The following is a 13,505-nucleotide window of genomic DNA, read 5'->3' on the forward strand; positions in this document are numbered from 1 at the left end:
GCAATCTAAAGCTCAATTCAATCTAAGTACAGGTTAAAGTTTGTAAATCTTTAAACCATAATTTTAAAAACCAAAAATGCAAAAAGCCACCAGAGACCCAGCACCTGTCCCAAAAACAAACACATGGTCCCAAGTCCCAGCTTCTGCAGCCTTATCTTCGTTAATCATTAACTCATCCTGATCATGCCGAACACATTTAGAAACCCAGATTTCCCAAACCTTTATTTGACCGCTTTAAACTCGCTTCCACATAACACAGAAAAGCAACAGGTGAAAAGCCGTTATGACAACATTTAGAAGCTGTTAATGCTTGCATGGCTCATCATTTGTTCTCAAAGGGGAAATCGAAGGAGAAGGACGGGAAAGAAAAGCAGGTGAATGGACACCAATTTGGAGCAGGTCCTGTTTTGGGGACTTTGGCTTGTGAGGTGTGTGAAAAACCTGTTACTGGAAAAGACACACTGCATTGTGCAAGTGAGTGAGATTGTTACTTATTTGTTTTATATCAGCATTCAGCCATTTTTATAATTCGGCTGTTTGTATGATCATTACTAATTGTTTTTTGGTAATTAATAAAATAATAGATAATAAAAAAAATAATCTGAAGTTTCAGTTTGCATGGTTCATTAAAGAAACAAACAACTGTTGTATTTTATGCCTTTATAGAATGCATAAATGGTTAATTATTTACAGTCACGGGAAAAAGAATGTCCTATTTTAATTCTGTGGGCAGTAATAAAAACAGATAGGGCAGATGTAGCCTAACGGCTAAAGTACTGGACTAGTAAGCATAAGGTTGCTGGTTCAAACCCTAGAACTGCCAGGTTGCCACTGTTGTGCCCCTGAGCAAGGCCCTTAACCCCTAATTGTTTTTTTATGCATTTTCTCCCCATTTTTCTCCTGATTTAGCACACTCAGTTTTGTCTTCCGCTGCTTAGAGATACCAGATTGTGTCCGAGGAGAGCACGTCGCTGTACACGCCTCTTCTGACACGTGCACAGCCCTTCTCTTCTCGCCCATGCTTTCTGCACAGGTGTCTCTTCCGCCAATCAGGGTCCTTACACAGCGCAGCGTGTGAAGACCCACCCACCCACCCACCCACCCACACACACCCACCCACCCACCCACACACACCCACCCACCCACCCACACACCCACACACCCACCCACACACCCACACACACATAGTCCGGCCCCCACCCTGCAGATATGGTGGCCAATTAGTATCTGCTGCAGGCACTGCCAATTATGCCTGCCAGATGGCGCCCCGCCGTCCAGTGGCAACACCGAGTTTCGAACCGAGGAGTTCAGAAACTCGGTGCTGGTGTGCTAGCGGAATATCCTGCTGCGCCACTTGGGTGCCGGAACCCGTAATTGTTTAACCTGTATACTGTAAGTTGCTTTGGATAAAAGTGTTTGCTAAATGCTGAAAATGTAAATAATATTATTTATCAGGCCCTAAATAGCAATTGTGTAGTCAACAGAAACACCAGTGAGGCTCAGTTGTTAGGGTGCTGGTTCAAGCCTTGCTACTGTCAGGTTGCCATTGTTGGGCCAACATGAATTGTATTCAATAACTATTGTAAGTTGCTTTGGATAAAGGCATCTGTTAAACACTTACTGCTTAGTTTACCGATTCATTCACTGATGTTTGTGAATAACTCTTCACCTCCACACTTACCCCTTTTCCCCCGACGCAGATCCGGCTCTGCTTTGGTTTGCGAACTTGATTTTGAACCGGTTCCGCGTGTTTCCACCAAAAAGAGGTTCCAGGCAGCGAACTAGCGTTCTAATCTGGCACCACAGAACACTTGGTTTTTCAGCGCGAACTGTGACGTCATCCGTGGGCGTGTCAAAGTGTAGAGGTTTGGGTGCTTTACATGAGAAGCTGCTAAACCGTGTTTGATCAGTTCACCTGATTAAATTTTGAGCCGGTTTGCCGCTGATATTCACTAACATTTTCAAAGAGATGAAGTGTGTGATTTGACGTGGTAAAAGTGACCCAGACCGTACAAATCAGCTTAACGTAAAAAATAAAGCTTAACGTGGCTTGTTATACTAAAACAATGACTGATGAATTTGGGCAGTACAGAGCACTTATAACCAGTAATAGCGGAGAGAAGTTTAGTGTTTCTGTGTCGTACTTTTTTTCCACTCTCCCGAGAAGCAGATTCAGAACCCCGAGCTGCAAAACCACCACACATGAAGTTAATACGGCTAAACACAGATACATGTGGAGCTTTTACACTGTATTTGATGGTTATTTTACACAAATGGATGTTTGTGTTGTGGAACTTTAGTGATGTTTTATCGCTCAAGCCGAGCGCTGAGCAAATTGGCAAAATGCTTCTCACATCAATTAACTAAAAAAAACAACAGCATTGACAAACTCGTCTACGTCTTCTTGTTACCAATAGTTGAGCAATGTTTTTTGCATATAAACGAACATCTGTAACATCAGCACAAATGCTTGCACATAATCTACACACTCCGCCATCATGTTACTAATCTTTACTTTCGTTGTGTAACACCCACAGTTGATGACGCATGCTTGGTTCCCAAAAACTGGTGGAAACTCGGGTCAGTTCTCTACAAAACACCAAGGTTCGAAGAAACCTGAACAGAACCGGTTAAAGAACCAGGGTTCTTTTGGTGGAAAAGCGCTAAGTGTCTCAATGGTTGATTGAGCTGATTGAGTAAGCTGGTATCAATCACCTTGATATCCTTTTTCCGTAGCTATTTGGATGTTGATTTGCTGGTGTGCTTTGGATCATTGACCATTTTCAAGACCCAGTTTTAGCCCAACCTAAGCTGCTAGTCACCTGCCCACATATTTGTCTCAAGAATGTTCTGGTTCAAAGCAGAATTCATCACTGTCTTAGTGAATGCTTGAATGAACCTTGCTGGGTGATGTGGCTGCTAAACAGGCTCAAAGTATCACCCAGGAACACAAATAATTAACAATTACATCTTTATTTAAATTACTCTCCAGGTCACCCAATGAGGATGGGTTCCTGCTGAGCAAATACATTTGACTTGACTTCATTTGATTTGACAGAGGCCTGTGGGTCAGGTGATGTAGTTCTTTAGATTTTTTTCTATAACATTTAACGGTCTGACCTAAGACTGAATTTTCTGGGATGTCCACTCCTGGGAAGAAGTAAAATCTCTAAAATCTCTTCATTTATATACATCCCTTCTCCCAGTATATCCCTTATTAGATTCATGCACAGCAACAACTACCATTCAGAGGTCATGGCTGATTTTTTTTCCCTCTTGGAAGGATATAGACACACATGAGTGATCTACCAAACTGATGATATGTACACAGATGAGATGAAACACTTGTGAAAATTACAAAAGTTTAGTGCAATCCAGGGTGCAGTAATATTTTTAAAGTAGTGTGGTAGAGTTTAGTAGGGTTACAGCCTCTGGGAAAAAGCTCTTCCTCAGTAATACCTTAATCTCTTAATGATTGGAAGTATGAAGGGTACTTAATTTCTGAATGTTGGTTTGCTTTAGGGGAAAAATGACTACAGTTTGTAATCTAATATGTTGTCACTTGAGGCTATTTGTGTTTTATAGACGCTGATTTATACTACATAAATACTATTTAGGTCCTAATAATTGAATACAAAAATAAAGGGGGTGTATATTGTTTTTCCTATGTAATTTTTTAAAATTAAGTTCATAGTTTAAATAATTTATTACTTCTCTATGGTTTGTAGCCCTCTTTAAGTTATTGCACATCAACTGCATTAACATCCATTTACATTTTCAGCATTTAGCAGACACTTTTATCCAAAGCGACTTACAGTTGTGACAGTATACAGTCTAAGCTGTAATACAGGCTTGAACCGGCAACCCTCTGATTACTAGTCCAGTACCTTAACCACTAGGCTACAGCAGCCCTGATCTGGGATAAATCACTTAATCTTCTATTCTTGCTCAATTTTGTCGCAAATGTTTGTGTGATTTTAGGTTTAACTTCTTTTCCATGTACTTCTTAAAATTTTATGTTGTGCTCTTGGTGTGATCTTTATAGGATGCACATCACTAGAAAACCTGAAACATATTTTCATAAAAAGATAAAACATACTGTTGTATTTGTTTTAGGTAATTAGTAGAGGATTGCAAAGCAAATGGGTTGACAAATAATTTCTAGTGTTAAAAGCACTTCTAAGTTCTTCTGACTTTGTGTTTGTCCATGTCTTCCCAGATTGTGGTTTATGCATTCATAAAGGCTGTAAAGACTCTGCAGCACTGTGCCCCAAGGTAATGTGTGTGTGTGTGTAGCTGTGTGTGTATGAAATGGTTTACTGGTTAAGCTCAAAACAGTAACACATTTGTCCATTCTCTGAGTGACATGAGTGTGGGGGGTCTGTACGTGAGGGAGGGGTATGTTTTTTTTTTTTTTTTCTTTCTTTTTTTTTTTTTTACATTTTTGTTAACTAAATCTTGATTCATTTATTTACCTTTATAGAAAGTGCAAGATAAATATTCAGTTTCCATGATGAAGGCCAGAGCAGCCACCCTCCCCCAGAGTAAGTTACACTACATTACTATAAAAATACTAGAGCACAGCTGCTGAAGAGCTCCTGAATTGATTTTGATTCCATGAGTTTGTATGTGGGTCAAACATATATACCTACCTGCAACACCTACCTGGTATGTACGAGGGTTCCTCAAAAAGGTTCCACACTTTTTTAAGCTCTATTTCAAAAACAAAGTGTTACGGCCTAGTCTAGGTTAGGCTGCAACACATATAAGGAAAATGGTATAGTTAGGGGAAAATAGACCACCAAGAACAAAAGAGTAAGTTTTAACCAAGTGTATTTACAATTGTGAGACAAAGCAAACCAGTATACCTTCAGGAGTGACCCAGGCCAAAATAACAAACAAAACACACACTATCTAATGTACCCACTAAAACTAGCTTCCCTAAAACAAAAGAAGAATTAAAATAAAAGACAAAGTACTTCCCTAACTCCCTACCTAACATAAACAGAGCACATAACATAGATGACAAACAAAATGGCAGCCACTCCCTACCACTGGTGTACAAACAACATAGCTATATACAAGTGAATTATTTACATAGCAATCTAAATCCAAATCAGTAAGCTTTCTCAGTAGTCACAAATACAGGTAAAATGGTCATACACAGGCAACAAGGCAATAGGCAACAGGCAAATTTAAACAAGCAAAAGGCAATGGGCAAAAAGGCAAACACACACAACAAGCTCCAAACAAAAGAGAGAGAGAGGCGGGGCTCCTCAGCTCCTTTTAAAGGTGAATGGCAGAGATGAAGACCTGGGGTGGATCTGGATCCAGGAGGGTGGGAGGTAGACTCTGGACTGGATCCTGGAACAGAAACATATATACATATACATATACATATACAACACAACATTTTATGGACATGACACCTCCCCCCATAAAGTTGAACTTTACAAAAGTTCATTCAAGGGTCATAACAACGTGACAAGGCATCAGCTACAATATTTTCAGAGCCCTTTTTGTGAAGGATAACCAAATTAAAACCTTGAATAATTAGCGACCAGCGCATAAGGCGTTGGTTTGTGTTTGACATGCGTTGAAGAAAAACCAGGGGATTGTGATCTGTGTAAACTGTGATGGGAACCAAACTACTACCTAAATAAACCTCGAAATGTTGCAAGGCGAGAAGAAGAGCTAAAGCCTCTTTCTCGATGGTACTATAAGCAAGTTGGTGTTTGATGAATTTTCGGGAGAAATAACAAATAGGATGATCAATTTGGTGATTGTCCTCTTGTAATAGGACAGCGCCGGCACCCGTTTTGCTAGCGTCCACTTCCATTTTAAACGGCTTATCAAAATCAGGTGTGGCAAGAACAGGAGAACTACTCAATAAAGCCTTCAAGGAATCAAAAGCAGATTTGCAAGCAGAGGACCAGACAAACGGGACATTCTTACCTAAAAGGTTAGTAAGAGGCAACACCACATCAGAAAAGTTTCTACAAAAACAGCGATAATAACCGGTCATCCCCAAGAAGCGTCTAAGCTCACGTTTTGTTTTAGGTGCTGGGAAGGAGCTAATAGCTTGGATCTTTGCATCAAGAGGTCGTACAGTACCATTACCAACAGTTTTTCCAAGGTAGGTTATCACACCTTTTCCAAACTCACACTTTTCGAGGTTCAGCACCAGGTTAGCATCTCTAAGTTTGGTAAAGATCGTTTCTAGTAATTTCAGATGGTGCATCCAAGAATCTGAGTAAACAACCACATCATCCAGATAAGCTTCACAGTTTGGTACATCACCTAACACTATATTCATTAGTCGCTGAAAAGTGGCTGGAGCGTTTCTTAAACCAAATGCCATTACGGTATACTGAAGAAATTTATCTGGTGTAGCAAAAGCAGAGATCTCAGAAGCTTGAGACGTAAGGGGAACTTGCCAGTAGCCTTTTAAAAGGTCAAGTTTACTAATGACTTCAGATGAACCAATACGGTCAATACAATCTTCTAGTCGAGGAAGAGGAAATGAATCAGGAATCGTCACAGAGTTTACTTTCCTATAGTCGGTACAAAATCGATAAGTATTATCTTGTTTCGGGACCAGTATGCACGGGGAACACCATGGGCTATTACTAGGGATCGCAAGATTGTTTTCCACTAAATAATCTGTTTCAGCATTAAGGAGAGCACGTTTGTAGGGGTTAACACGGTAGGGATGTTGTTTAATAGGCGAGTGTCCATCAACATTAATGTCATGTTCCAAGACCGAGGTGCGGGATGGAACATCGGAGAACAGTGTCGGGAATTTACTAATTAGAGATCTGATCTCAGACTGAGCATCGAAAGGCAAGTGTGACAGTTTTTCAGAGAGTCGCAACAAAGCATCAGAGTTAGGGAGATGAGAGCAAGGAACAATATTGCGACCTAGATGAATGTCATCACTTTCAGGAGCATATTCCAATATTGAGGCGACAGCTAACACCTTAGGCGAAGAAGGTGAGGGCAAAGACCCAGAAAGATCGCCCGTATCAATGGAACTGCGATCAAGGTAGGGTTTCAACAAATTCACATGACATATGCGAGTCTTACTACGGCGATCTGGAGTTGCTAATATATAGTTACTGTCAGTTTGCTTTTCAATTATTTTATAGGGACCGGAGAATCTGGTTTGCAAAGCGGAACCAGCAACAGGTAAAAGTGCCAGGACCCGATCCCCAATGTTAAATGTGCGACTGACTGCCTTGATATCGAAGTGAGCCTTCATTTTCTTTTGAGAAGAACACAGATTTTCACTAGCAATTTTTCGGGCCAAGCAAAGACGTTCACGGAGATTAGTAACAAACATTTGAAGGTTATCACTTTCTGTTGATGATGAGGATAGCCACTGCTCATAAAGCACTGTAAGTGGGCCACGGACAGACCGTCCAAAAACAAGAGCATTTGGGCTAAACCCAAGGGATTCTTGTACTGTGTCCCTAATTGCAAACAAAAGGAGGGGTACTCCCTCATCCCAATCCTTTTGTGTTTCAAAGCAATATGCTCTTAGCATATTTTTCAAGGTTTGATGAAAGCGCTCAAGTGCGCCCTGAGATTCAGGATGATACGCACTAGAGACCGAATGTTTAATTTGTAGTTCACGTGTTACTTGTGCAAATAGTTTAGACATAAAATTGGTACCTTGATCCGACTGAATGCATTTTGGTAGACCGAAGGTTGTACAAAATTTTATTAAGGCCTTAACCACTGACTTTGACTTTATGGAGCGCAATGGAATAGCCTCTGGAAATCGGGTAGCAGCACACATTAGTGTTAAAAGGTAACAGTTTCCTGAGCGAGTCTTTGGCAAAGGACCTACACAATCAATTAGTAATCTTTCAAATGGCTCTCCAACAGCAGGTATGGGATAAAGTGGAGCCGGCGGAATAGACTGATTCGGTTTTCCAACCATTTGGCAGGTGTGACAGGACCGACAATAACGAGTCACATCTGTTTTAAGAGAAGGCCAAAAGAAATGCTGAATGATGCGATTAACAGTTTTCCTTATTCCTAGGTGACCAGAGAGATGGTGATCATGAGCCAAAGACAAAACTAAGGACCTGTATGGAAGAGGAACCACAATCTGTTTAACAGTCTCACATTCACTGCTTGAACTTACAGGAGACCAGGACCTCATCAATACTCCATCCTTAATAAAGTATTGTGAACGACCTTCTGAGTCCTTCGTCTTTTCTAATGTTAAACGAAAACAGGAAGCCAGTGTTTGATCAGCATTTTGGGCAGAGATTAGTGCAGTACGAGTTACCGTATCTGCGACCTCCTCAGATAATGGAGAAGAGACAGAGGTATTAGACTTATACTTAACTTTAGTGGGAGGAATCACACTAGACACTTTGTCTAAGTTATTTTCACCCAAAAATGAGTCAGACAAATCAATTATATCAGAAAACTTTCGTGCTTGGGCACGAGTTAACACACAAACAGGAAACAGAGCTGAGGCTTCTTCCCTTGAAAGATCAGCATGTTCCACAGGTTTATTTACTACCTCTGGTAGAGCAAAAATTTTTCCTCCGGCTATGTCATTACCTAATATCAAGGAAATACCACCCACTGGTAATTCCGACCGAACAGCAACTTTTACAAACCCCACAAAAGTTTCAGTTTTCAAAAACACTGAATGCAACGGAATTCTGACCACACCAAGTTCAATACCTTGTACCAAAACGTCAGAACCACAATAGGACTCATCAGAGAATGGCAGTGCACTACCTAATATAAGTGACTGCGCAGCCCCTGTATCCCGGAGTATCTGTATAGGCTTCTTAACATCACTAACCTCTGATAGTGACACAACCCCACTAATGACAAACGGTTTAAACACAGGTTCTATAGTGGAGCAAGGAACCATCTCTGCTCGACCTCCAACTTCAGAAGGCAAGGTAGACAAAGCATGGACCTTTTTAACAGAACTGTTTGAACGAGCACGTTTACGCTGCAAAGTGGGGCACCCACTGATAATGTGACCTTTCTCATGGCAGTAAAAGCAATCCCGTGTTTCCACAGGTGAAGTAGGGGCATCGGATCGGGAAGAACTAACAGCCTTACTAGATTTTACCGTTATGGTGTGACTACGTTGGGGAGCTGAAAACACAGTTTTATGAGTCAAAACAAATTCCTCAGCTAAGGTAGCAGCAGCAGACATTTTGGTTACTTTCTGTTCATTTAGGTAAACAACGATTTTCTCAGGCAAGTTGTTCTTAAAGTCCTCTAACAGCACCAGTTCTTTAAGTTCAGCATAGGTTGTAACGTTACTAGCTGCACACCATTTCTCAAACAATGTGGTCTTTTCTCTAGCAAATTCTACAAACGTTTGACTGGGGTTTCTTGATAAATTTCGAAAATTTTGTCGATAAGCCTCAGGGACCAATTCATATGCTCTAAGAATAGTGCCTTTTACTATATCATAATCCCAACTTTGCTCCAACGAAAGTGACGAACAAACCTCTTGAGCTTTTCCCACTAATTTGCACTGTAATAACAATGCCCACAAGTCTTTCGGCCAATTAAGTGCGGTAGCAATCCTTTCAAAAATTGAAAAATAATTATCCACCTCAATTTCCCTGAAAGCCGGCACCAAAACAACCTGTCGACTGACATCAAAAGTTGCAGCACTACTTACAGCTGTTGAACGGAATGGGGAGCGGGGCCTGGGCACCGGTGGTGCAGCAGGTGTCGAGACTTCGATATGGGCTGGGATGTGAGCCGCAGGAGAGAGCCTGCTCCGTGGTCGAGGAATAGGACTGCTACCTGCTAAGCTCAACCGCTTCAACTCCACCTCCTTGTCTGCCTCCACCTTTACTGCTTTTAGGCGCAACCCCTCAGCCTCCCGCTCTTGGATTTTAATTTCCAGCTCCAACTCCTTAAGCCGGATTGCCAGCATTGGGTCAATCCCGGAGAAAAAAGTGCTACTGGGATCCATGCGTGTCCGCACCACTGGGGCGTCTGCAACCTCAGTGGCTGCCGCACCCAGGGAAGGACTTGAAGCAACACCCAGAGACTCTTCCCTTTCCGGTAATATCCCCCTTTCAACCAGCTGAGTGCTCAACTCCTGCTTAATCTCATGTTTTGGAGCATGACGAGATATGGTAGCAGAGAAAAAGTCAGCCACAAGCAGTAAATCAGCCTTTCGACACTGATCAAACTGTTCCCACGTAGGGAAAAGGGTAAACTGGGTGAAATCAAATTTTTCCATACCTTACACAATCTGGTTTAAACAGAGAAACGATTTAGGAGAGACTCTAACAATAGGTACAGAAAACTGCCAAGAAAACTACTCATGTATCCCGGATGAGCCCCCATTTATGTTACGGCCTAGTCTAGGTTAGGCTGCAACACATATAAGGAAAATGGTATAGTTAGGGGAAAATAGACCACCAAGAACAAAAGAGTAAGTTTTAACCAAGTGTATTTACAATTGTGAGACAAAGCAAACCAGTATACCTTCAGGAGTGACCCAGGCCAAAATAACAAACAAAACACACACTATCTAATGTACCCACTAAAACTAGCTTCCCTAAAACAAAAGAAGAATTAAAATAAAAGACAAAGTACTTCCCTAACTCCCTACCTAACATAAACAGAGCACATAACATAGATGACAAACAAAATGGCAGCCACTCCCTACCACTGGTGTACAAACAACATAGCTATATACAAGTGAATTATTTACATAGCAATCTAAATCCAAATCAGTAAGCTTTCTCAGTAGTCACAAATACAGGTAAAATGGTCATACACAGGCAACAAGGCAATAGGCAACAGGCAAATTTAAACAAGCAAAAGGCAATGGGCAAAAAGGCAAACACACACAACAAGCTCCAAACAAAAGAGAGAGAGAGGCGGGGCTCCTCAGCTCCTTTTAAAGGTGAATGGCAGAGATGAAGACCTGGGGTGGATCTGGATCCAGGAGGGTGGGAGGTAGACTCTGGACTGGATCCTGGAACAGAAACATATATACATATACATATACATATACAACACAACATTTTATGGACATGACACAAAGGACATCACTTTTCTACATCGTCACTTTCTGATGCATTTTCCCAGCATCTGTACCAACTTTTTAATGCTATCAGCAAAAAATGTTTGTGGTTGAGCACATAGTCACTGATGCAGCACTGCCATCACATCATCATCACATGAAAATCATCTTCCCCTTAAAGCTTCTTTGAGTGGTCCAAAACAGTAGACATTAGTTGGCGCTAAATCTGGACTATAAGCTCTCTCTCAGTCTCCCAGACCTGACCAGTTACTACCTCTTCCCACCCTCACTGTTTCCAACCAAAATATAAAAGTGCTGAAACTTTTTTGAAGATCTAATCTCTTACATTAATTAAATATTTATAAACTATACCTACCATACAGGTGTACTTTGTAGGTATACGACTACTGACTGTAACCCATCTTTTGCTATGTTAGCCCACTGTACTCCATTTCCATTCCATTAGTTAAAAGGGGCCTCTATAGGAACCCTTTTTTAAATGTCTTAAATATGAGAAATACACACTATATTGCCAAAAGTATTCACTCACCCATTTACATCATTGAATTTGGGTGTTCCAATCACTTCCATGGCCACAGGTGTATAAAACCAAATACCTAGGCATGCAGACTGCTTCTACAAACATTATTGAAAGTGAATTCCAGCGTGGTACCGTGATAGGATGCCACCTGTGCAACAAGTCCAGTTGTGAAATTTCCTTGCTACTAAATATTCCACAGTCAACTGTCAGTGGTATTCTGACAAAGTGGAAGCGATTAAGAATGACAGCAACTCAGCCATGAAGTGTTATGCCACGTTAAATGACAGAATGGGGTCAGCGGATGCTGAGGCGCATAGTGCACAGAGGTCGTGCACTTCATGTGGCCTTCAGATTAGCTCAAGAACAGTGTGTAGAGAGCTTCATGGAATGGGTTTCCATGGCCGAGCAGCTGCATCCAAGCCTTACATCACCAAGCGTAATGCAAAGCGTCGGATGCAGTGGTGTAAAGCACGCCACCACTGGACTCTAGAGCAGTGGAGACGTGTTCTCTGGAGTGACAAATCATGCTTCTCTGTCTGGCAATCCGATGGGCGAGTCTGGGTTTGGCGGTTGCCAGGAGAACGGTACTTGTCTGACTGCATTGTTTCAAGTGTAAAGTTTGGTGGAGGGGGGATTATGGTGTGGGGTTGCTTTTCAAGAGTTGTGCTCGGCCCCTTAGTTCCAGTGAAAGGAACTCTTAATGCCTCAGCATACCAAGAGATTTTGGACAATTTCATGCTCCCAACTCTGTGGGAACAGTTTGGGGATGGCCCCTTCCTGTTCCAACACGACTGCGCACCAGTGCACAAAGCCAGGTCCATAAAGACATGGATGAGCGAAAACCAAAATATAAAAGTGCGGGAACTTTTTGAAGATCTAATTTCATACATGAATTAAATAATTTCTAAACTACACCTACCATACAGGTGTACTTTGTAGGTGTAGAACTACTGACTGTAACCCTCAATGTTTACAATGTTAGCCCACTGTACTACATTCCATTAGTTGAAAGGGGCCTTTTTAAATGTCTTAAATATGAGAAAAATACACTATATTGCCAAAAGTATTCACTCACCCATCCAAATAATTGGAATCAGTTGTACCAATCACTTCCATGGCCACAGGTGGATTAAGAATGGGATGTCACTCAAGTGTATATGCGTGTGAAGGTAAACAAGCGAAGACTTTTGGCAATATAGCGTATGTTAAAGTCATGTGTGTTGTTTTTGTATAAGTGTATTAGGTGCAGCTGTGTTGTTGGGAATTTTAAATTATTGGCCTGTTTTTTAGAAACATATACTCTGTTAGCACTTGTTGTAGGAACACGTTATGCACAAGATGTGTTAATTTTCCTCTAGTACTTTATTTTTTTTTGCTTGGAGCACTATTTTGAAATGAAATGTTTAAAAATCCCAACAAAACTGCTGCACCTTTTACAATCACACAAGCACACCACACCCCACACACCACCACTACTATGTCATCACCACATTAGAGTTTTTGCAGTGCTGAGAATAATCCACCACCCCAAAAAAACCTGCTTAGTGTACGTCCTATAGGGGTTTAGGGGGTGGCAAAGTGCACAGAATAGTAATAGTATACCCATAAAGTTCGTCTGTATGTTATGTGTAGCTCATACAATAATCAATGGATGTACTGTACATACCAGGTGTACCTAATAAAGTGCTCAGTGAGTGTTTTGATAACAAGCATCTTTACTGGCCTCGTGTTTACATGTAAACAAAAACCATCATCCCCATATAACATACCACATGGTGCAACACTGTGCCATTATTTACTGCAGTTGTATTTGTTTTGGGACACAACCAAAGTCTGGTTTATTTTGTGTACATCTGTAAGTCTTTGATTATAGATTCAAAGCCAAATGTAAGAATTTATTATATTTATATGTACTATATTAAAGAA

General features: G+C 41.1%; 1 protein-coding gene and 1 long non-coding RNA gene across 2 annotated transcripts in view; both read left to right on the forward strand.

Moving 5' to 3' along the window:
* Positions 1 to 13,505, forward strand: part of arhgef28a (Rho guanine nucleotide exchange factor (GEF) 28a) — a 135,514-nt gene that overhangs the window by 66,216 nt on the left and 55,793 nt on the right. The window contains exons 12-14 of the mRNA XM_062989040.1: positions 339 to 474; positions 4,220 to 4,275; positions 4,484 to 4,544. Coding sequence (XP_062845110.1) covers positions 339 to 474; positions 4,220 to 4,275; positions 4,484 to 4,544 — 253 coding nt within the window. The remainder of the gene's footprint in view (positions 1 to 338; positions 475 to 4,219; positions 4,276 to 4,483; positions 4,545 to 13,505) is intronic.
* LOC134303590 (uncharacterized) lies at positions 4,554 to 8,205 on the forward strand. The gene is made up of 4 exons (XR_010007667.1): positions 4,554 to 5,962; positions 6,061 to 6,136; positions 6,946 to 7,188; positions 8,048 to 8,205. It is a non-coding gene; the product is annotated as an uncharacterized LOC134303590 (long non-coding RNA).

Source organism: Trichomycterus rosablanca, chromosome 26 (assembly GCF_030014385.1).
Source record: "Trichomycterus rosablanca isolate fTriRos1 chromosome 26, fTriRos1.hap1, whole genome shotgun sequence".
In the NCBI taxonomy this organism is placed as follows: Eukaryota; Metazoa; Chordata; class Actinopteri; order Siluriformes; family Trichomycteridae; genus Trichomycterus; species Trichomycterus rosablanca.